Below are 25,818 nucleotides of genomic sequence, written 5' to 3'. Positions count from 1 at the left end.
TCTAAGTCGCTTTAATACCAAATGTACCAAAATTATCTGACGAATTGCAAAATCGCTTAATGAAAAACGAAAGGAGGAATGAAGCACGTTTCTCAGGAAACCAGATTTTAATCTCTATCCAAGATTATAACTAATTACAAATTTTAGCAACAACTGGCGTTGCTTACTGGATAAAGATTATAACACACATCGTTTTCTATGACATGCCAGATTTTACCAACTGAAACATTTTGCCAATGCATTTGTTGGTTTTGTCGCAGCGTCTCGGTTGAAAATTATTTATTATTTTGAAAACCTAACTCTATAGTTTTTCCCAGTCAGCAGCGTCATCTGTAAATGAGCTTTGTAACAAATTTCAAGCATTGGGGTGAATGAAACTCGTTTCCAACAGAAAACGCAGAAAATACTTTTCTTGTTTTTATTGATATTTCAAATAACCAGTCAATTTCGGAGCAGCCGGTAGAAATCAAGATTTTGTAAAAATTAAAAAATTACAATAAATAAAAAAATTAAAGTGTGGCTGTTTAGTCTTAATGGAATATTGATTTAAGATAATTGAATTGCAAAAATGGATTTCATTCAGGTTTTTCTCGACTAATTTGATATTTTTAAGTATTCTTTTTTATTTTATTTTATCTATCTAAAAAAAATCATATTTTAATAGATTTTTGAAAAAAGACTATGGTTTTACGAAAATGGAAATTTTTTGACATTTTTTAGTTTGGATGTATTGATTCTTCTTTTAAAAAAAGGAAACAAAATGAATGTATGTATGTTATCAAATAAATAAAAATTTATGGTAAAAAATGGTAAAAAATTAATCGATAAATAAGAAATGCGTGACCAATACCCAAAATTATTCAAGTCACAGATATTTTAACGAGATTCTGCACTATTTTCTAATTCTAGGTGATAATGGAAAATAAATAGAAAATTCATTAGAAAATGGCCAATGAATTTAACTATATAAGGTGACATTTTCAAATGAAATAATTTGAATAAGATTGTTAATATCTTCGTTCGATGAAGTTCATGAATAACCACGATAATATCGTATTTGATTGTCATCGATAATCAAATGTTTTCACCCTGCCTAGATTTTTTGATGATTTTAACGCCTGCATCGTTCTTTTTAAACAGTAATCCCTTTGCATTCCTTTATTTGATTAATTTTTGATTCCCATCTTACATTTATAGAAATATTTATTAAGAAGGCAGTACAGAACAATTTGCAAAGTGAAAATATTTGTTTATTTAGTAAATTGTTAATCTAATTTCGAAGCTCGCGATATAGTAAAATTTCATATTTATAGTTGTTTGACAAAACCATTGTATAATTATATTATATTATTCATAATTATCATAGGCGCGCTATTAACAATAAGCATAAAAAAATAAATATCGTAAATTTAAAAATATCGTTATCGCGACGTATCGCGAATATCGCCTAGCTGTAACATAAAAAACAATAAAACAACTATAATATAAATATGCAAGTAGCTCAGGTATTTAAAAATGTATTGAAACTATACGACAAATGCAACTACAATGATAAAGACATCTCTTATACAAAAAACGTAAACCTCGCCTTAGAGAGGAATGTTTATGAAAACTTGCCGAAATATTAAGAGCCTCCCACTTTCTAAAAATGCCTGGTACCGAAATACCATAATCGTTTCTCTCTATAAAATCCCTCATTCCTGATAGTGTTTGATTCTAATCTCAGCAACAATCACAAAACTCAACAATGTTTATTATTTATTAACAAATAAACTAAGCAAGCTTGAAACCATGATAAATTTAACTATGCTAAACTTAAGCGCTATGAGGTTTATGTACCAAGATTGAAACTACCTTTACAAAACAAAGCTAAAATCGAAGATGGATCATCCTTTGCAAATCAAGAGTAGAAAGCGTTCTCATACCTAGGTAAAAATCATTTTCTAAACGTTTATTTTAGATTTTATGACCTACTTCCGAGATTTTTTATTTATTTTTTTATTTAATGAATATATTGAAATCAGAGAATAATTCTCAATTTTTGCATATTTTTATGATCCTAACCAATGCTGTCTTAGAATAACTTCTAAAATATTAAACAACATTTCTTTTACATAAAAGAGAGGCCCTTTTTCAAACTGCTGGCATTTTCATGACGAGCATACAGAACGAGATGACGATAGAAAAATTCTTACCTAAGAGTAAAGAATAACTGTTTTTAAATCATAACAGTTTAAAAAAAAAATAGCATATTATTCTCTAAAATACGTTATGACGTCATAGACTTCGAAACAAAACAGCATTAAAACATGTAGTATAAATTTTTAAACTTAAGTTTGAAATACCCTTAAATTTATAATGTTCTCTAAACTACAAGAGGCTTACGAAAATTAGCTATTCTATATAAATATTTGAATATAAAATATTTTAAACATAAAATATCTTTTTTTATATAAAAATAAAAATCATAATTAAACTTACGTTTAAATTTTTGTGAACGCAAAAAAAAAAAAAAAAAAAAAAAAAAAAGACTAAATGTGTGTTGTACGCTTTTCATGTCCGATACCATTTTTACTAGATCGACTAGGTCATCTTCAACACCATAATCCCGAATAAAGGGTTTTAAGAGTCATAAAAAAGCAGGCTAACATAAATATTAATAAAAAAAGCTGCACAACAAGATCAAATAAAATAATAAAAAAAAGCAGGCGATAATTTTGGAACTTCTTGGAGTTGTGTGTTTTCCAGAGAGTTCTTTCTTTCACGAGTGCTTTTATAATGTTCTACATAATATTAATTGAAAGTATTTTTAGGATTAACTTATAATAAATGTCTTGCCGGCGATTTTAATATAAATATGAAGATTAAAGAAAGAAAAGAGCTTAGTAAGAAACGGCTGAAATTGAAAACCAATCCAGCTCATTGGATGACAAGAGAATAAACATCAATTGATACAGTTTTTGCAAACCATGACTTAAAACGTTGTGGCTTTAATGAAAATGTATCCAAAAAGAAAATTGGACCAATGGATAAACAGTGATCGCAATAATGTTGTCACAATTTTCTCTCTTTTGTAATTAAGCTCAATTATATTATTTTTATTTTCAATTACTTCTCATAGTGATATAGTCAAGCTAGCGAAATAATTTGTAAAATGGCAGATGATGCTATTTTATCAATTGCATGCAGGTCAATAAGCGATCTTTTCCTGTTTTTTTTTTCTATTTTATTCAAGAAAACTTTTTGTACATCAAATGAAAAAAGGTTTGATAACAAATTGTTTGGTGAATAAAATCATTACTTTTTCTAAGTTACGCTTAATTGATGAACAAATAATGGCACGCTTCTCAGGATTTTTTGTAAAAAGTAATTAGCCGCTGATATCTTGAAAAAAATTACAAATTAAAGAGTGCGATAATGCTAGCAAAATCCAGACTTTACTTTTTAATTTAAATTTTTAAAAAATACAATAGCCTCTTCCAAGTAAGGGGCTGTGCATAAAATAAACTTAATTATGACATCTATTATTATAATAGATTATATTGAAAAAGTCAATATCTTGTTTTTGGAAATGTTTTGAAAAACATGAGCTGTTTATGAATGGTAATTTTAAATTCCTCCGTGCTTACGGTTACGAAATAGTCATTTATTAAAATAGTTCATTTGAAACAGTTTTACGTACTGAATTATTCAATGTAACAGTTTACTTTCTAAAAAAAAACATTAATATGTTTCTGTAGTAATATGCTACTTAATCCTTGTAAAAAAAATCTTTTCTTTCGGCTTTTTTAAAGCTATGTATTTTATCAATTTTCTTTGCCAAAAATATTTTTTTTTTAAATTCTTTTTCTACCTTTTTTTTTAAAAAAAATTTAAATTTCATTTTATGAATGCTATAAAAAAATTTTGGCCAAAACTAAATATAGGATATTTTTAATTAATTTATCTCTTTTATTATTGTTAAAATAGATTCTTCGCCAAAAAATAACATAATATAACTTCTTGAACTATTTTTTTTTTAATTCAAACACTGTTTTTATTATTCTCGTGACAGTTTTTTAGCCAAAAATCTATAAAAGAACGTTTTTTGGACTTTTTTTTTAATTCAAACGATACATTTTATCAAAGTTTCTTGGCCAAACAGTTTATTGGCCAAATATTAATATACAAAAACTTCTTTATATGCTTTTTAATCAAAACGGTGCATTCAATCAATGTTAGATCATTTAAAATGCAGAAAATAACTATAAAAAAATGTTTAATTGTTAAAAACTATCAGGGCAACAATTAGTTAAATCACTATTTCATTAAAAAGTTTATAACAAGTTTAGAAAAATAACCTCCAAGCCTAAATTTTAGGTATTTTAAACAATATTTGTTTCAAACAAACTGCAAAAAAATGAGCAAAAATAGATTAAAATGATGCAAACAAATAGTCAAGAATCGGATCTAGATAAAAATTATGAAACTAAAATCATTGTGTCTCTCACATGTATGCGATTCATAAAAGGTTAATCAATCATATTTTTTTAAGAGAATGTGTTGTCCATTTTTTAAACTTTCATCACTGCTGATTTTTCAGTTTTTAAACTTATATTGTTCGTTTTTCTGCAACTTTTAAAACAGCTTTTTCTTTAAACTTAAAGCATTGTAAATTTTTCGAACTGAATTTTTACAACTATTATTGTTCGTTTTAACAAACTTTTAGCATTTGGTAGAGCCAAAACATTTTAACAGAAATCGAGAGAGAAAGCGGAGAAAAAATTCCAGGAAAAGATCACGATGATGTGCAAATACAGTCAACCTTTTAAAAAATTAAGAAGAAGAAAATATTAAATTATATATGGACAACATATAAAAAAAGTAAAATCTGAAGTTTAATTATCTCAAACAGTAAATAAAAAACGTCATTTTAAATCTTAAAAAAAGTAAAGAAAAGAACTGATAAGAGAATAAAAACTGTTAGGAAATTTTTGAAATATTCAAGACCGCTTAAAAAGAAAATGAAAAAATCGCATGTAAAATCAGTAAAAAAAAATTTACTTTTGCTTTCATTGTGTTGCAAGAAGTGATTAATAAAGTCATAATTTTAAAAGAAAAATTAAAAGCCTTTTATAAAGTAGCGCAAAAAATAATTAGATAACAAATTGACTGATTAAAAAAAAAAAGTCAACTTATAAACTTGATGTTTGTTCATATTTTTCTTCTTTTTATTCAATAATTATCATGTATTTCAAATGCATGGCATGTAAAATAAAAGTAAATAGAACAAAATGTCTAGAAATAAAAAATAAAACGAAAAGAATACTGATTTACAGCTCGAAAAAAACTCATATAATTTATTAATAAAATATTTAAAAAAATATTTTCTAAAACATTCCATTCAATTGAAAAGCTAAATAACTAATCCTAGAGCTTGATGAATCTTCATAAATGCATTTATTACTCAATTTAACTTAAAAATGGTTTTTAGTTTCAGACTTCAAGAGAATAGTTTAAATTACATGTTAAGTGCGCAAAAATAACTTTTGATCCCTTACGATCGAATTTTCACGTTCTAGGACTCAATCTTAATGGTTTGGGGGGATGCCCGAAGTATATTAATTAATTAGTGCAGATGATATTTTTCAGTGAACAAAAGCAAACAAAAATGTTCTTTCTCTGCATAAATATGCGTTTTTTCGACGGATTCCTGACCCCCAAAATGTAGGGGGGAAGAGTTGCCGCAATTTGAGAAATGGGTCTCAATAATTTGGTCAGAAGAGAGGTCAGAATTTTATAAACTGGCATACGCGCCCAACTTTTTTGAAATTCACACTGCTTCTGAAAAATCAGAACTAGATATACATGCTTTAAAAAAAAGTCTACAAGTGTAAGTAAAATGCAATTCTTTTGATTCTATTTACACATTTGCATTTACTAAACACAATATACAAAAACACAATAAAACAACAACAAAAAATGCCAAATTTTTCAAAAATATTAACTTCTGATTTTCCCCTCCGTTCGTGATGATAAAAAAGTATAACTTCAGCCAGTTATTTAAGTAGAAAAGAACCAAAGTAAAAATCTTTCTTTGTGATTACGTTATTCTATGGACATTAAAAAGTATAGTTATCATCAAGAAAAAATTTTAAATTATTCTTTAATTAATTCTTTTTTTTTTAATTTTGGCCCATTAATTTACGATTTGGCCCATTAATTACGTCGTTCTGTGGAACACCTATGCATTTTATAGAAAGCTTATTTCAGGGATGGCCAAGTTCCTTGATAGTCGAGCCATTTTTCAAAATTTAAAATTTTTCGCTAGCCGCAATTAAATACGAAGGTATGCAAAAAAAGGTATTAAGAGTTTTTTACAGAAATTATATTTATTGAAAACATATAAGTAAAAGTACAAAATATGTGCATTGAATTTAAAATTAAACACATTTATTTTACTTTTTTTATTAATTCTTTAAAATTTAGTGAATAATTGGTGACAGCACTTCTCAGTTATTCTTTGAGATGGTGGTTAGTTAATACTGATCGGTGTTTGGATTTCACGAATTTTAAAGTGGAATAAAATGATTTACATAAGTATGTTGTTTAAATATTGAAATAATTCGACAAGAGCAGCCTTTTTTAATTCAGGTTAGTACTTCGATTCTGGTCCAAATTTCAGTAATTCAGAAACCGACGTCGACTTATATTTCAATTGTAGAGCTTGATCTTTGCATCTCTATTAACTCTAATTCTTCAGATGCTTTTTGTGTCATAATTATATTGGAAATGGAAAACTCACCTTGAGTTGAACAACGTTGCACTTAGTCTTTCATATTTGTTCGCAGTAATTTAAAAGACATTTTGAAACACATACGGAACGATAGTAATTTTGTTAAAATATAATAGCACAAAAATGAAAAGGGAACTCTGGTACATTTATCGAGAGCCACAAATAATCTTTCAAAGAGCCGCATGAGGCTCGCGAGCCGCAGGTTGGCCACCCCCGGCTTATTGTTTCATACTTTTTCGATTTGTCACTTGGTGTTCGACAGCAGTGGCCTCCAATCCCCGGGACGCAGACCGGTACCGATCCGTAAATCCGGCAGTTCAAGGAACATTAAATTATTTCCAATTTATTTACTGTGTCTCACGGATTTGTACGACTTTCCATAGATGAGAGGTTAACCGGGAGCTGAGAGAGGTCACCTAAGGCCGCAAAAATGCTGCATAAAAACAGTAATGCATTTCTTTAAAATAAAATATTTGGATTTTATTTTGAAGACATGTTTAAACGCAATTAAATTAAAATGATTAAATCAAACAATCTAAAACATAAACCCTGAACAGGCCGCTGCAAAATTGTAAAACGTTTACCGGTTCGCGGTGATAAAAAAAAAAAAAAATAAATAAAAAAATAAAAAAAATAAAAATAAAAAAAAAACTGGGGAGCACTGCTCTACAGAATTCCTAGGTCAGGAGCAATGTAAGAAATGTTTTATCTTTTCATACTGGTCTATAGAATGCCAGTTTTTCCAGTAATATTCCAGTAAAAGGATTATGCATCAAAATCAGCACCATTCACGTTAATAAAAAATACGTTAAAAAATAATTGCGCACCTTACTAAACGATTTTAATAATGTAAAAAATGTGATTTAAACCTAATGCTAATAAAATAAAGCTTCTAATCTAAAGTTCTTTTAAGCATTTAAATACCCATTATTTCACGTTATGCAACTAAAAAGGCCCGAGGAAAAGCTTCGATTGGTTACATGGCATATTAAAAATTCCATATATATATATGAATTCATTTAAACATTTAAAATGTATCAGAACAAATAACATCCTATGACCTGAAACTTCAGCAACATTTCATTTTATTCAAATGTCTGGTATTCTCTAACGTTTTGCTGAAGGCATTTTATCGACTGACTAGAACATTACACGAGGAACTTACTCGGGAACAAAGCAAAAAGACACACAATCAAAATTTTCTAAAATTGAGATTGCAAATAGAAAGCCTAAGGGATGCGAGCCTTTCGATTTCAAAACAATACTTTGGAAATATTTCATTTAACTCAAGTTTCGCATGTTCCTTCCTATCTAGCGTGTACTCTAATTTTGCGTGTAATACTCTGAATACTCAATTTTTGTGCGTAATAAAATACTGAGATTAATAGAATCTAAAAAAGGATATATTAATATATAAAGATGAAAACAAAACAAAAACTTAAAACTATAACAAAAAAAGGTAAAATATAAAAATGAATTGCAGAGAATATAACCCTTTTTAGTAATAAATGGATTTCGTAATGCACAAGAGCATTTTCTGAAGAATACTTCAACTAGACAAGTAAAATACTCATTAAATATATGAATCAGTAAGTAAACCACTTAAAACAAACTCGCAATGCAAAACTTTTTCGTCATCTCAAACTTTAAACAAATGCATTCTCAGAAGAGCATTTTCGTTGATACATAATGAAATTATTTGAGTTAGAAACTGGATGAATCAGAATAAACTTACTTTGACATCTTCGAGAGCCTTAACGTGGATATCCAGGACAGATCCTCCAACCACGACCTAAAGTATGGAAAGATGTCAGTTCCGTTGTTATAATATTACCTTAATACGACAACTTTAATTTTCAAAGTTCTGCAGAACAACGAGAGGAAAAGGAGATTTAAAGCAGTTAGAAGAAGATATACCCAAGAACAAAAAGCAATTAGTGAAGAAGAGGTAAAAAAAATAGAGATAATAGGACATTTAAGGACAAAAATAAATTATATCAATGGCATAATTTCCACAGAGATGACAGCAAAAACTAATGGAACTCAAAACAAAATACAGTAAAGGAAAAAGATGACAAAGCCAATAAGTTACCAGTAAGATATTATTTATTGTCAAAAAGAAAAAGCTTAAAGAGAAATATAAAAGTAAATTAAGCCTATGTTAAAAGTTTTTTAGTATCGGTATTGTTTTTAAAAAGTCTTTTATTTATTGCTTTTTTAATTTAAGGAATGTTCTAACAAAATCGTGTCTAACACTTTGCAGTCTTAAACACAAATACATAGAACTAGTTTTTGTTTTGTCAAGTTCTAGTTATCTTTTCTACAAAATTAATTGCAGTTTTTTTTTTTTTTTTTTTTTTTTGGATTTTCACATAAAAGTATTTTTAGTTATTCACAAAAACTTTAGATAACTATTAAATGCAATGTTAAAAAAAAATTATAAATAATTAATAATGATCACTTTTATGGTTACTAGCTTAGAAGGAGCAAATTTTAAATATTTATTTTCAATGAATGGCAATAGATGTCACTACATACTGCACATTATTAGAGGAAAAAAATATTAAAAACATTTTTTTTTTCCTTTACAGTCCTACGTTCCATTTAAGTCATGAGTAAAGCATTAAACAGCATACATTTAACAACTGATAATAAATGCAATTTGTGATAGATTGAAAGAGTAAAATCGAGAATTGGAAATGGGATTGGAGATATATGAGCAAAATTATTTTGTACATTTTAGGAGGCCTCTAAGATAACCAAATCTAATTATCGGTACGTAAAGGACATGATGATGGTGAATTTATCATAGACTAATTAAAATTCTGGCACTTTGCAAATGCCGCCAGAGTTTTGAAACGCACCAAGCTAATCTCTATTCTTGTCATTTTTTAGCCTTATTGTAATCATTTTATATATTTTTAGTCTAATTAAGAAATGTGAGCAGAATTATTTACTCAATCTGACTGATTTTGCTTAGACTTACAGCAATATAACTTTAAGGCTATTTACAATAACCTTTGATTAATCTGTGCATATTGTTTACCTCCTGAAATATACCAGGCTAATTAAGCAATCGAAAAAAAAATTTATTACCTAAAGGTATGTGAGCTCTCTGCAATAAGCCTAAAAAGTGTTAGACTAATTAGAAAATACTGACTGCTTTTCCAATTAGCCTATCTCATTGCAAAATGGCGTCGGTTGTTTTCAAGGAGCCTAATTATTCAGTTAACTTATCTGTCTCTTACGCTTGTTAGCCTGATACTTTTTTCGAAGTTGCCAAATTGTATTGTTACCTCGTATTGTCGATTACTTTCTTCGGGTGGAGAAAAATGGAGCACAGATTCGAAGCTTGTCGCTTATGAAATGGTTCAAAGATTAAATGCATACTTTGAATAATAATGAGAGAAAAAATCCTTCTAGCCATTGATATGCTATGCCAATCTATAGCCATTCGATGGAAACAATTGTTTATAATCTGCCGCTTTATATAAAAGAACCTAAATTTGACGTTTCATAAAGAAGGAGCATAAATAGATTATTCAGAACAAAGAAATCGATACACAAAGAAAAGCAAATGATTAATTCTAACTTTTTATTAAAATAAAAGAACATTAACAAAAGAACATTAGCATACCGGTCTCCCAAAACAAGATTTCTTATCAATACTTTTACATGAATTTTGAAGAACTCTTGATGAGCCAGTTCCACCAGACCTATTCTTCAGATTATTAAGATTCACTGCAATTTGAGAAGCAACTTTAGCGTTATTCATCAGGAGTCCGATATCTAAATAGTTGAGGGTTACATCAAGTGGTGTTTATTATTACATGAATATACAGAATGTCTCAAAATGACCACAAAGGATGCTCAATAACATCCCTGCAGGAAATCATATCGGAATATGGCTGCACGGAGGGTTGGGCACATCATAAAGATTGAAATTTGCATAGTGACCAGAAATGTCACCGTACGTCACTTCCCTATGGACGGTGTTTTCAACATAAATCTAAACAACAATCTCGAGCTCTTGACCTGCTCTACTTCCGACTAGAAAGTATACAGCTGCTTACTACAGCTTATTCTGCGAGGCGATATTTTCAAACAGATAGTTTTGTTTCTGATATAAAAAAAAATTCTATAATTTCGGAACTCAAATCTGCTGTATTTCATAAGATATTGATGATATTTAGTAATTCTGGTGAGTTTGAAGTGAAAATTGTTTCAGTTATTTATTGTTAAAAAAGGTAACATGGTGGCTAGATTTAGTAAGAACTCGTTTTTTTTACAGTTCCGATTTGGCCTCTTTTTACTTGTTTATTACTGTTTGTTCTTGTTGCAAGGCGTGCACCATCATACGGTAGTGTGAGCCTATTGTTCGATCAACAAGATTAAGCTTATTTTACAAATTATCATCGTTCTCAATTAGTTATTGTTTTTAATTTCAAACAGTTTCAAATAAAAGAAGAAAAATGGCTTTCTGACATGTTAACGATAGTTTTTACTTTGTTGTCTTCGGAGATCCGTTTTACAGGTTTCACCTGTCTTGCATAGAAATGTTCACGTGAATAAATTAGCGTAAATAAACTCAAATTAGAAAACTCAAAAAAAATTTTGAAGGTGAGAACATTACTAATTCCAACTTCAAATACAAGAAAAACAATTTAATATTATTTCTTAACTTTAAAGATTAAAGTTCCTTTTAAACTTTAAGGTCAGGTATATTTTTCTAACATTACTGGAGGCAAATTTTTGATCAAAGCTGTCAAAAAAAAATTTTTTTTTTCCTTTTGAAATAAAAATCTTAGAAATAACTTTAAAAAGTGTATCCGTCAACTTTACGCTCGGTGTAAAGCAAGAGTCCATATCTAAACATTTTGTTAACAAAAACAATTGTGTATGCTAACAACAATGGTGAGTGAAAAATTGCATGTTGATACAACAACGGTATTGAGTGAGGAAAACAATTGCATAGCTTAATTTTTTTTAATTACTTCTTTAATTTTAAAAACTATTCGAAATTTGCTTAGATTAAATAAATTTCACAAAAATATGGGTTAAAGTAAAATAAATCCAAAGTTTTCATTTTTACATTTTCACGAAATTAAATTATTTTTTGTATCCAAATTTTTATTCGGTTTGGCGATTGTTTTTAATTTTATTTGGGGAATCGAAAGCAATAATTGTGTTTCTGAGATTTATATGTATATTTATATGTTACACAAAATGTAGATGTATAGGATGTTCGGTAAAGATCTCACCCTACATGTATTTTTGCATTGTTTTCAAAAATTAAAAAACACTACCAGGAAGGTGAGAGTAATAAACAACAAAACGGTTGGATTATGAAGGGGTACAGGAGATTATTAAAAATGGAAGAAGATTTTTAGAAGTAACTTCTAATTTTAACCTCCAATAAAGCATGTTTTGAAATTTATTATATACACATTCTTCTTCTCTAGTTTCGTTTGTTTTTCTTTTTTTTTTCTCTTTTAAATATTAAGTTAATATTCCCAATATATATTACTTTTCCGTTTTCATTTTCATCGATCTGACATTAAAAATTTGCAAACACTAGACTGCAAAAAGTTGTTGATAACGAGGTTGTTTACGGCATAGATTCAAAGTAAAAATAATGAAAATTCATGCTTTTTAAATTTAATGTATAAAATATTACTGTTCGATCTTCCTAATATAAATAACTCGTCCATCTATTGTTAAAATTATTTTATCTATGTGCAAAAAACATAAAATAATATCGTTATTATTAGTTAAATTGCAATAAGAGTTATTATTTAATTTTCAATTTATATGTACAATATAAAAATGCACTAAATGTTTTTATATTACATGTAAAAAAAAATTTAACTAACCATAATAAATTTTCATGTATTTTATAATATCTCACCAGTACGATAATTAGGAACTAAAATTGTTCAAAAGCTAGCCTATCATAATTTCAGAAATTTCTCAGATAGCTTCACTCATCGGGTAAACAAATGAATCAATTGGTGTAAACAAGTCGAAAAATGTGTTTACTTTAAAATGCATCGGTCTCTAATCAATAAGAGGATTGATTGTTCCCCGCAACGATTTTAAGTGTCTACCTTCGTTACTGATAGAATCATGTTCAAACAACATTTGTTACAGTTATGAGGATAGCTAGAAGCGTTATATCAACAAGAGAATTGGAAATTTTCATTTTCTCCTTCGAATAGAGTCGAAATAAAGATAATATTTAGCATACACATTAGAATATCGCTAACATTTATAAAAGGAAACATGCTTATTTAAGATTGACGTACGGGAATGCAATACGGTCGTGATTATATAATATTTTTAATTTCTGTATGCGCAAAACATTACACGCTGGTTAACAGAAACTGAGGAAAAATGACTCAAAAGGGCACACATTGTACACATAATATTGTACAAAATAGCATGAAAAGTATTGAATCAGACAAATAGGGTATTCCAGAAATCAGCATATGTATGAAATCAATAAAACAGATGCTTCAGTTTTGAATAGAAAAGTACCTTCAGATTGGATAACGATCACTCCTAGCAGCAATACAGTATATACAGCGATGTGTAATGCTTTCAATTAAGTGGTCTACCAGTTCCGTTGGATGTTGGAATGTTCTTGCGGTTGTGTTGGAATGATAATCGACGATCAAGAAAACAAATTTGAAATAAGAAAAAAACGACGTACGGCACGCTGCTTTCGTATAGGAAACGAGGCTATTTATTTTCAGCACAAATCAAAATTAGTTAGGGGGGGGGAATATATATTTTTTTTTTAGACAGACCCACCCAGTTACGCTGTAGATGGGGTAAAATTAAAATCCTTGTTTTATATTTTTACGCCATCTATTGGCGAAATTTGAAACTTAATAAGAAAAATATGCTAGTTTCTATTGCAGAATACTGAAAAATTTAAATTTTTTATCCTATTTCTTTCAATTGTTTTCTCAAATATCTTAGCCATTTCTGCGCCACCCGGTATTTTTCCGAAAAAAACATTAAATCTAAAAAAGTATTTTCCGATATATCTGATTAAAACAAAGTGAATTTGATTATTGATGTTCAAAATACATGTATCCGTACAGCTCATGTACAGTGCACCTACAAGACAAGACAAAAAAAAAAGGATACTAGCTCTCAATGAAGCTCCGTCACTGAGTTCACGAACTCTATTCAAGACAAATGGCGTGACATCCTTTCCCTTAACGCCATTGGCTCTAAACAAATAAAAAAAATATTTTAGGTGCACATCAAGGGATGCCAAGGCCGGATTAACCATTAAGCACACTAAGCACGTGCTTAGGGCACCAGGGGATAGGGGGGCACCACAAAGCCTGACTAAATGTGAGGAGTATATAATTTAATTTTTTTTTAAACATTACTTAAAAAATTAATTATTTTGAGCTTCCATTTTAAGAGTAGATAACAAACTTTTCTAAGTACGAAATTTTACATAATAAAAGAAAAAAAAACAAAAGATGTTATGTATCAAAAATTTTTGGTCTTATAATTAAATTAGGTAGCGAATTTCTATGCGATAAAAGATCTATTTATTTATCCATTACAATGATTCCATAACATACTGCTACGATTGATGTTTACATAATATTTTTCGCAGTTGTAGCAAAGTTAATACTTCGTCAATTTGATTTTTTTATGTAAAAAAAAAATTTATTTACAACATTTTGATGCGATGATTTGATGATGTAAAATATGTGATTTTTGATGTGAAAAAAAAATTGTATTATGCATGTTTGCAGCTTTTCTGCATGTTTTTGTTTTTATGTGCTGCACATTTTTCATAAATATTTGCTTACACTATATTTTTAATTATATTCTCATTGCATATTAAAAAGAAGTCATCAAATTACGTAAAGGTTGTGTTACAAAAATTTATTTCAAAATTTTACTTCAAATAATTTTTTTATTCACTAAATTAAGAAAAAGGAGCTCTGTTTAAGTATCATTTTTCGAAATTTCCTTGTGGAGGAGAGGCTAAATTTGCGAAAATATGACCACACACTTCACATTACTTATAATTTTTTTTTATCTATATATAGCGAATGTTGAAATTAGATTTTAAAACTTAAAATATATACTATGTAATATGAATGCAAGTAGCTAGTCTTTTAATAAGGAAAGAATTACAGGTTCCTTAGTCCTTAGAGTCTTGTATAAATACAAATGTTATAAAAGTTGAGCACAAAAGATGTGTAAATTCGCAATGTGAATCGGATGTTCGTTGACGGTGAAAAATACGTTAAAAAGAGTATCCATTAAAACTAATTTAATATGTATTAAAATCAAATATAAGAAATAAGTAGTAATAAAATCAAATTTTCGATCATTGAATTGGGTTTAGTGCAAGTAAACTATATTTTGTGCATCTTATAACGAAATTTGTAAAAATTACAATTAAGAAATAAGAAAAGTTCTGAAAATTTCAAATCAAAAATAAATAGCAAATTTAAGAAAGATATAAAGATATTTTTATTAATTGAATTTAAAAATATGTTTAATAACTAATAAAGAAAACCCTTAATGATAACGAGTTAGAGCCAATCAAAATTATTATTGAGAATATATATATATATATATATGTAATTTCATCAACTTTTATTAAGATGATAATTTGAACATGTAAATATTTTGAAAATAATATTATTTCTGTCACTAAAAATAAATTTAATCGTTGCTTTTAATTTTTACTTGCAGCTCGTGTGTACATCAGATTGAAATAAATAAATAACTAATTAGGGTATTTCCATTTAACTTTTTTTTTAAAATAAAAATTGGTCATTCTGCATAAGCGAATGGGGAAATTATTGTTGTTCCTGCTGGGAAACGTGGTTCAATTTAACCTGATCTTGCTTTCTGCATGTAGCACGCAATCCCGTCGTAAAACAACAAAAGCTGTTTATTGCCAGCATTCGATTTCATGAATTCAAAGGCTCTTGAAAAGGACCACCGTGAATGTCCCCAACATATGCGTTAGAATACAAAGCTAAATTTTCTGAGAAGAATCACTTTAAGGACAAGACAAGTGTAACCAATTGATTTACTACAGACAGAGAACATCCTTTCATCTCAGATATCTTTAAGCATCCTATAGTCGACTCGTTCCCCCTTCCTTTTTTTTAGAGGAAAGGGCCATATCTCAGAAAATTCAAATTGTCTTCCTTTCGAGGGGTACAGATACAAATAAATGATGACTTAAGATTGAAGAAAGTGGGAGGTCTAGGAAAAGAAAAGTTTCTTGATTGACATAATTTTCAACCAATAACTTTATTTAAGCTACAATCAGTAACTAATTTCCCGTATTTACACACCCCCGTATATACACACAAATTAAACATTTTGGTAAACACTTTAAACCTTAGTTTACAGGATTTTGTTTCAATTTGGTTCGTGTTTAGATTATTTTACTTTTTCGCATTGTTTAATTTTTATTTAACTTTATCGATTATTTTACTATTTGATTTTTGTGACTATTTTAAGAGAAAAGTTTCGGGCAACGATCATATAAAGACAAACATGACTCTTGCAGAAATTTTAGAGTTGACGTAAGTAACCATTTATTCTTTTTAAATTGGTTCCCCTTCCTTGTTCCCAATGTTTATTGAAAATGAAAATGTTTTTATAAACAATACTTGAGGAATCTTCCATTTCATCGGGCAAATAATTTTAGTTATTAAATTTTGAACAGGTTATTAAAGGCAGATTAATGAAATATAACTTTAATTTTGTTCAAACGAAACCACTAATTTATTTTTAGGAAAAGCTAAAGTCAGGTATTTGATAAATAGCCTTGTTAAAATGGTTAACTTTGATGTTTCTCCAGTTCGAAAATATTTATTTAAAAAATTTTTCTTTTATCATCTTTGCCTGTACCGAAATTTTAAATTCAAAAGTTCTTTTTCTTCTTTTTTTGTGTTAAAATGTGTACTAAGATCTAGTAGAAGCTATTTCAAAGTTGGTTATTTTAACATATAATGTAACATTTAATGTATAATATGTAAAATAACTAACCATCTTTTCTTAAAAACTTATTTGCAATTCGTAATTAAATTTTATCATTTTAATCTTTAAAATAGTTAATATTTCAATAGGCTATTAAAATTATAGTATCGATAGTTTTCCCTTATTTTAAAAAAGTCATTTCTTGTATATAAAAATTATAAGGAACAAATAAAACTATTGTTTGTGACTCTAAAAATTATTATGATATTTTTACGGAAATATGAGAAGAAAAAAAAATGAATTTCATGAAAGGAAAAAAAAAAAGGTAAAATTATACGTGAATGCACAGAAAAAGTTTATTGTACTGAAACATTATTCCAAATATAAACAATATATCAACATTATTCTTGCTTTTGAAAGCATGCTGTAATAGTGTACAGCTTATATTGCTTCAGGTAGTAGCTAAACCCCTCAAATAACTTTATCAATAATTATTATTTATCGATTAATATTGATTATGTCTAAATAAATATAAGTAAAGAGTTTAATTGTTCTAAAGCATTATAATATTGTAATTATAAAAAATTAATTAAACCTAAATGAAAAAATAAAATTACAATTTTTAAAAATTATATATTTTTTTTTTACATTTTAAGCATTCTATTACATAATAATACTCAAAAGTAATAAAAAAAAATTCAAGTTTTTGTTAAAAATATAATGTGACATATTTCTTAGGAGGGGATGCCGTATTATAAGTTTTAAGAAGTAATTAAATTTTTTTAAATAATTGATCTTATTGAAATAAATTTTATTCTATGACGCTTTAATTTAAATATTTATTCGATTTTAAATAAAAATTTTAAGTAACAATACGCAAATTTTATTTCGATTTATTTTATGAATTTGTCTTTAAATGTTGTAAAGAATATGTGAAATATTTAGTACATAAAATTTGAGTAGGCAAAGTAGATTTCGGTTGGTTTAAGATAAATGTTGGTTCAATAAAATTACATACAATACTTCTGTTTATGTTTCTAAGGATTGTATTTTTCCAAACCTAAAATTATTTTCTATAAAACTTATGTGGTATTATGTACGCGTATGCATACAGGAATAAAAAAATATCGTTAACACACACCAAAAAAAAAAGTGAATAAATTAAAAATGATAGTTTGTTATGTTCTACTGATTATTAATTAAGTTTAGTTTTTATATTATATTCATTGTTGCTCTATTTATGTTTTTGTTTTGTATTATAAAAACACGAATGTTCTAAATTTGTAAACGAAAATCTGATAATTGAATTTATAGTTATTTAAAGTATTTTGTTTTTGCATTTATTTACTTATTGAGGACAGAGTGTTTATTTACTGAGACAGCTTTTTCAGACCAAAGTTACTGCTATCACTTATGAGAATTTTGTGTACAGGTTTAATAGAGTAGTTTTAAGTGATTTCTATCATTTTTTCTGAAAGGTCATTTTTTTACTAGTCAAATTAAGATTTAATTGATAGTTATTTATTGCTCCTAAACTCTTCTGTACCTTTGACAGGTTACCTAATTAAGAGAATGTCCAAAATATCAAACAAAATAGTAATAATTTTATTAGGTAATTAGTTCTGTTGTCCACAGATGCAATCTAGAGTGAGTTGTTATTATGAAATAAGTTCATTTATGATTTTTAATCCAGATTTTATAGTATCATTTATGATAATTGTTGCATTTATAAATTTACTCATCACAATTTTTTCCCCCTCATTTCTCTTCCAATCATTATTAATATATTCGGTTTAATAAAGAAAAAGAAATAATGAAAAGCATTATTATTTGTAAAAGTATGTTGTATTATATACAGTGCGTAAAATAAAAAAAGTAAAAAACCTGAATAACTCTTGATTTAATGATCGGATCTAAACTTAGGTTCTAGATCTCAATCTAAATGGTTTAAGGGCCAATCTTAAAATATGCTAATTAGATGGTGCAGAAGATATTTTTTTAAGTCAGGCAAACGTGCTTCCTCTACCTATATTTATACATATCTATATGTATGTTGTTAAATTTGGATAATATTTGTCCCTCAAAATATGGATGATATTCGCAATAAGAAAATTAAGGTCCCAAAAATTTTTTTTAGGTTGAAAGTTTGGGCTCCATTATTTAATTTCAGTTTTCATGCATTTCGCCATGTCTCGAGAACTTTTGAAACGAATTGAAAAAATTTTATACCTAATAATAAAATTCATTTACCTAAAAAGATTTTCCCGACAAAAATAGTTTTTTTTTTTAATTATTTATTATTAATAGTCGGAAAAATTTTCAATTTAAAAATATACAAATTTTTATATAATTTTAAAGAACATAAATGTAAATGGTAAAATACAAAATTTGAACGAAATCTGTCGAATAGTTCTTGAGAAATTAAATGTTAAATATATAACTTTTTTAAAATTGAATAATTCAGTTGTATTTAACTGATTTAATACACATTAAATTTTGTATTTTGTCATTTAAAATGACATTTGTTAAATTTTCAATTTAAAGTTCTTTCGCCTATTCTCTTAAGTAAAATAATATAAAATGGTTAATACTTCTTAACTTTTAGGAAAATGAATTTTATTATTGTGCGCTAAAATTTTTTAGTTCGTTTTAAAAAATTCTCTTGGTATGGCTATATATTTCGAGAGTCAAGAATTCGAACCATTTAAAAAAAAAGTTATGCTTTTTTTAGAAAAAGATGTGTCTGTTTTTCTAAAGTATTTTGAGTCTTAGTATATAAAAGTTCAAACTTTCGATCATAAGTCATTCAAAGTGTTTTCTTTTTTGCACATGGTACATGTGCACAAACAGAAGTTTTTTTTTAATATTAATTGAAAAGTTTTCAATTGATCATATTTTAATTTTTTTTATTTGAATAAATATTTTCTTTTAAAAAAATTTTGATTTTATATTTAGAATAAACTCGTGCCTTAATAGCAGATGTATTTTTAATTGTTAGAGGGGGGCACCAAAATATTTTCAGTGCTTAGGGCCTCAAGAGGTCTTAATCCGGCCCTGAGGGATGCAAATCAATATTAAAAAGAAAAACGTTATGAAAACTTGACGAATGATGGGCGATATTGTGTTTCTACCACTGCAAATATACAATTCCTATTCACTAGTATATAAGACTTGTTAACTCGATTTTATGAAGAGGTACATAGATGAAGGTTGACACTGTCTGTAACTTCTCACCCCCACAGGCAAGATTAAAAGAACCATTTACAAAGAAAATAGTGAGGAAGTAAAATAACGACTATTATAAGCACCTTCTGATAGTGTCACTTAAACCAATTGGTTTTGGAATATTTGAAGTTCACCTTCTCCTCTCTTCAAGAGTGATAAACAAAATTTTTAAAAAGCTATTGTTCTTCCTGTTTAAATATTAATCTTCAAAGTTTAAATGATAAAACTCAGTTATTGAACTGAAATAATGAAAAAAAAATTTCTTTCTTCACAAAAGATTTTTTTTTTAAATCTTTCTATAAATAGATGGAATCGACTTAATGAATATAAGGAAAAATCATTACTATGTGTGTTCTTCATCACAAATTTTTCTCGCTCGACTTCCTTTTTTTTATTATCTCTTATTTCATTTTGACTATCATTTCTATGATTACTATCATTTCTATGATTACTATCATTTTTATCTTAGGATCGTTTTAAAAAAATTTCTTATTTCTCCCTCTATGCAAGCTATAAGCTGATCTTCTAATTTTCATATCTCCCTGTAGTAAGCTCTAGAGCAGGGGTTTCTAACTGGCGGCCCGGGGGCCGCATTCGGAAAGCGAAGCCTTTTTTTGTGGCCCGCGAACTAAAATATATTAGTTGTCATTTTTTTGCGGACAATTTTCGTAAAAAATCTATATGGGTTTAAAATACTTTTCTCGTTAATAAAAACCTAATTTCTTCGTTTCTGTTAAATATATCATACCAACAATGTAAAAAAAATTATTTCTCAGGTTTGGCATCCAAGAAAATATTTATTCAAATACAAAAATAATCGTGTATGTTGCTCTGTTTTACTTCATTTTTTTGTATTTTGTGAATATCATTTAGCATGTGTGTATCAGAAATTTTCTCGAAGAAATTCTCCGATTCAACTTTTTGAAACCACTCATTTTGGACGAAAATATTTACACACACATTTGTAAATTTTAAATTTAAAATGTTAATATCTATTCTCTGATGGTTGCAGCAGACAAACCTCAATTTTGTCATTGAACATTTTGTGTGCTACTATGTAAGTTTTAATACCAACCTTTTTAAAGTTTTATATCTAAACAATTAGATATCTGTTGCACATTAATTGCTTAATACATGGGTGCACATTAAAGTTATTGCAGCCCGAATTTTTTAATATGCAATTAAATATCTTTAAAAATCTACTTCTTATTTTAATTTGTAATTCAATACTTTTGTTTTGTACAACTTGATAAAAATCTAACAGTAATATTTAAAGTTCCTTCAAGCATAAAAGAGTCCTACATAAAATTTTGATAAAGTTGTGGCCAGCCATTTGATTTGTGGGTTAATTGTGGCCCTCGGCCTCATGTAAATTGGAAACCCCTGCTCTAGAGGGTAGGCGCTCTCGCAGAGATGCCAACTTGCTCCGGGTAACAAATATATATTTTAAAGTGGTAGTTTATCAATTGTGATTTTTGGTTTAATAAATTCAATTTAGTAGATTTCTATCTACCACTATTTCTAAATAATTCGTAGGCTTATATATTTCACCACTTTTTAGTACTTATGTCATGCTATACCTTTTAAAAAGCAAGCAAAAATAGTCGTCAAATATTTTCAAAATTTACTTTGTAGTTATTTACCGTTTTTTTAATTATTTCGGCGTGTCCGGAGCAGTTGGCATCTCTGCTCTCGAGGCGCAGTCAATAAAAGCGTCACTCACTCTGATGATGGAAGGCCGAGATTGCGAGTCTGACCGGGGTCAAAATTACGTGGCATTTCTGTCATCACTGTTAAAAGATAGAGCCCTGAAAAATGGTGCTTAGCTGGCTATGGTTGCACTGTTAAAAGTAGACACTCAAATATCACAATTTTTGACGAAACTGTTTCCTGGTATATACTCCGAGCAAAACTTTCGTCAAAGTAATGAAATAACTATCGTTACATCTTGAAGGAAACGAATTTTGTCTTACGAATTTCGTCAATAGTTCGTCATTCAATTTTTTTCTCCAAAAAACTAATATCGCAGCGTAGTGCCTAATTTATCTAACTTTTCTAATGATCACTTTAATGAGAGCACCATATAGGTGGCACAACACAACATGGACAGATAAATAAATTACATCTATATCCGGTGACAGATTCGAACCCCGGATTTCCTTATACGAGATCAACTCCTTGACCACCCTACAAAAGGTCGACTAAATTCGTCCCTTCATTTCGATTGTCTAGTCTTTATTCTAGTTTTGTTATTCTCTTTAACAATCTCCCGCAATGCACTACGATCACTAATCACGTGATTTCGTGGAGAAATGGTTCTCAAAACTAACGAAATACTCTTCAAGGATTGCTGAATCATCAAAAGTGAGATTTCTGCGAGTGTGGGTGGTGTGTTAGTAGTAAGCCCTCCCAAAGATTCTCTATCAAAATGGAATTTCCTTTATAACATCGTTCTCGTTTTTTCCTTTCCAGATTATTCAGTTGTTTACCTATAAATAAGAGAGTGAGTTTAGGTTATGATAGGAAGATTACAACATTTTTAATGAAATAACGTGTCATACGGAATTATTTTACCTATGAAGAGACATTGATTACATAGATTCGATTTAATTTGAAAATGTTATGTGAAATTCTATTTCAGAACCTTCTGAGCACCTCTCCCACTCATTTTTATTTATAATCTGTGTTCTTGCTTTTTAGAAAATAAAAGAATAAAGCAATCCCTAATTTACTGATCAAGAATTTCAAAACATCTTGTTTCTTTTGGTTGTGATGCAATCAATATGGTACGCAATATACAAATCAAATTAATAATAAATAAATACAAATGTGAAATTTCAAAATGGCAGTTATTACTTGGCATCATTTAAAGCTTCTTCAATAACAGATTCCGTTTCAAGACCGTCTTCATAAAATTCTTCAGATATTGGTACGGCTAGAAGAAGGCCACTATCTAACTCTAATTTATCTCTGGAATCTGAAAAAGAGATTGAGAACATTAGAACCAACCTATTCTAACACATTTCACCACCCCTGTGTTTGATCGGGCAATTATATAAGTTTTTATGTTTACATGTACACCTTCTTCAAATCAATATTTACGCGAGGAATAAAGTCGAAATTTATCAAATCACTAAAGAGGTCGAAGGGATGAAAAACTTCTAAACCAGTTAGATTGCGACACGAAACATGTAGGTGTTTCTAATATTCACCTTTCAACTCTGTTCTTTTTTCTTTTTTTCTGGTACATAAACAGGTTTCTATGCTTTTCGTCTCCCCTTCATCAATAATGTATCATTAAATTTTAAAAGCGTTTACGTTTTTGCTTTCTCCTTAAATATACCCTTAATTTGTTTATCTTTCTTTAACTTTATTGCTTGATAAGTAGTAAGAACGGCCATGCATAACAGAGCGATATTTAAAATAAAATACTACGTAATTATAATCATGTAACGCAATTATCAATATCTATTTTCGATGTATTTAAGGTAATAATATCGCGTATAGTTGATTGCACAGACTGCATTATGGCACTCTCGAGTACTAAGTAATCAACAATGGACGAAACTAAATCAGTCGGATATTCTAATTAAATCTGTCATCGCCATTTTCTATTTCAACGCCTACATCTGCTAACATTCAATTCCGTTTAACAGCCGGGATATTATAATACTTTTGAAGGAAGAAAAGTGATGATTTAGTCTACTCTACGAACATAAATATCTATAATAATAAGGTAAATAGTTTGTCTGTATGGGTGTTTCTCTCTTATAGACAAGAAAATAACCACTCGCCACATGGCGAATGAACAAAACAATGGTGACTTAAATAAGCAACCGGTCTCCTTTTCCCATTTATTTTATTTATTTTTTTATTTTTTTTTTTTTGAAAATTTTATGATAAAAGTACATCAAGACTCTGGAAGACGACATTTTCATTAAAATGTCTTCATTCAATTCTATCTTTCAAATTCCACCAATTCGTGATGGCATGTGGGAAAACTGTTCTTTAACAATCCACATATTTCAAAGTTGTAACGTAGACATGAAATGTATTTTGTCACCCCAAATATATTTCTAAATAAACTTCTTTAAAATCAGTATGCTTAACTAAATTTTGTCATATATTTATCTTATTTTTATTGCTGGATTAACTTTCTATAGCCATAAATTATTTCCAATATGAATTTTTTGTAAAAATATAATTTAATCCAAGAAAATATTAAATAAAAAAAGTTTATGGTTTTCTTTCTTTTTTTTTTTTAATTGAATTTATAAAGTTCGCTGTAATAGTTGGGTTATTTGTTTCATTTTAGTTCTTCAAACGTTTAGAAACTAAGGATGTCGTCTGTTAATGAAGATAAAAGTCCATTTCGTTAAGTAAATCCGTGTTTTACCGTGCTCCGTGTTGTTATTTCGATGGAGAATACCATAGGTATTTATATGGATGAGACGCATTATTGATCCTTTTTAACTAATAGAAAAATAATTACGAAAAAGCGTTAATAATGTAGATTTTGTCTGTTTAGAATAAAATTTATGATATTGCAGAATGAAACAAGAGTAAAAATATGACACAAATAGTTTTTGCGAATATTAGAACTAGAATAAAAGATACGGAATTGATTATAAAAATGTATGTTCCTACATAACTGTGAAAAGATTTTCAAAACACTGACATAAATTGACGCAATCCCATCTTTCGCAATCACAATTGTATCTTACATCTTATTTTTCATAAGCTATAATAATACAATATTAGAAAGTACTACTCTTTGCGGATATAATTGCGTGGGTTGATAAAGAGATACATTATTTTTCATGTTAATTTTTCTAAATTATTAATAAATTTTTAATTTTTTTTAAACAATTTTGATAATTTTTAATAGTTTCTATTCCTCGTTTATTTTAAAACCTTTTAAATAATTTTTTATTTTTTTTGTTTTGTGTGTTCTTTTCTTATTTTCTACGCGTTCTAGTCTTAAATTATGGATTGTGTGTACTTGTAGCTTTCGCGTCTTTAATAAAACTATAACTCATCAGACCTTTTTAAAAAAAATCTCTTGCTTTAAAATTGATCTGCGACACCAACTACGATTCATAATTATTAATTTGATAAAGGAAAAATAATTTAAATATATGACAGAAAATAAATAATGATAGTTACAATAGTCCATAAAGAGGACCGGGATAACCCTAGTTGGCAGGGCACAGGGCCCATGACCAAGAGTTCGTGGGTTCGATCCCAAGCCGGCCGAAGACTCCCCGTGTAGTAAACGGTGACGTGATGCACTTTAAATCTGTCGAATCGCAAAGTCCTCCATGTTCCCATAACAAATCAAAACCTCTGGGGGTACTGATCCAGGAGTTTCCTTGTCTTCTGGATTGGTTCAAAATTACGAGGCCACGGAGTTGAACATTGGTAGTCGTAAACGCAAAAAATTGGGTCGGCTGTTGAACGACGGAAATAAAATAAAAAAATAGTCCATAAAGAGACGTGATGGTTCAGGGGATAGAACGTTCGCCTTCCAATGAGATGAACCGGGTTCGTATCCCAGCGATGGTTGGTCGATTCGAATTCCGCATCCGGCTTGCACCGACCACAGTGCTGACGTAAAATATCCTCAGTGGTAGACGGATCATGGGTTAGAGTCCCCTTACCTGCAGGCTAACCGTGGGAGGTTCTTGTGGTCTTCCTCTCCATGTAACGCAAATGCGGATTAGTTCCATCAAAAAGTCCTCCACGAAAGCAAATTTCTCCCAATACTTGATCTAGGAGTTCTAATGTCTTCTGGATTGGGTTCAAAATGAAAAGGCTACGGAATTGAACATTAG

At 28.5% G+C, this 25,818-nt stretch overlaps 1 protein-coding gene across 1 annotated transcript in view; it reads right to left on the bottom strand.

The window, feature by feature from the left end:
* The window catches only part of LOC107440814 (uncharacterized), a 688,492-nt gene that overhangs the window by 606,119 nt on the left and 56,555 nt on the right, over positions 1–25,818 (bottom strand). Inside the window, exons 9-12 of the mRNA XM_016053866.5 lie at positions 22,841–22,961; positions 13,931–14,016; positions 10,413–10,564; positions 8,511–8,567 (exon numbers count right to left, since the gene is read on the bottom strand). Of these exons, the coding sequence (XP_015909352.3) occupies positions 8,511–8,567; positions 10,413–10,564; positions 13,931–14,016; positions 22,841–22,961 (416 nt within the window). The remainder of the gene's footprint in view (positions 1–8,510; positions 8,568–10,412; positions 10,565–13,930; positions 14,017–22,840; positions 22,962–25,818) is intronic.

The sequence above is a fragment of the Parasteatoda tepidariorum genome, chromosome 8 (genome assembly GCF_982258835.1).
Source record: "Parasteatoda tepidariorum strain Cologne lab strain chromosome 8, Ptep-v5.0, whole genome shotgun sequence".
Taxonomy (NCBI): domain Eukaryota; kingdom Metazoa; phylum Arthropoda; class Arachnida; order Araneae; family Theridiidae; genus Parasteatoda; species Parasteatoda tepidariorum.
Note: the sequence above shows the minus strand (reverse complement) of the source record. Positions and strands in the feature narration are given on the sequence as shown.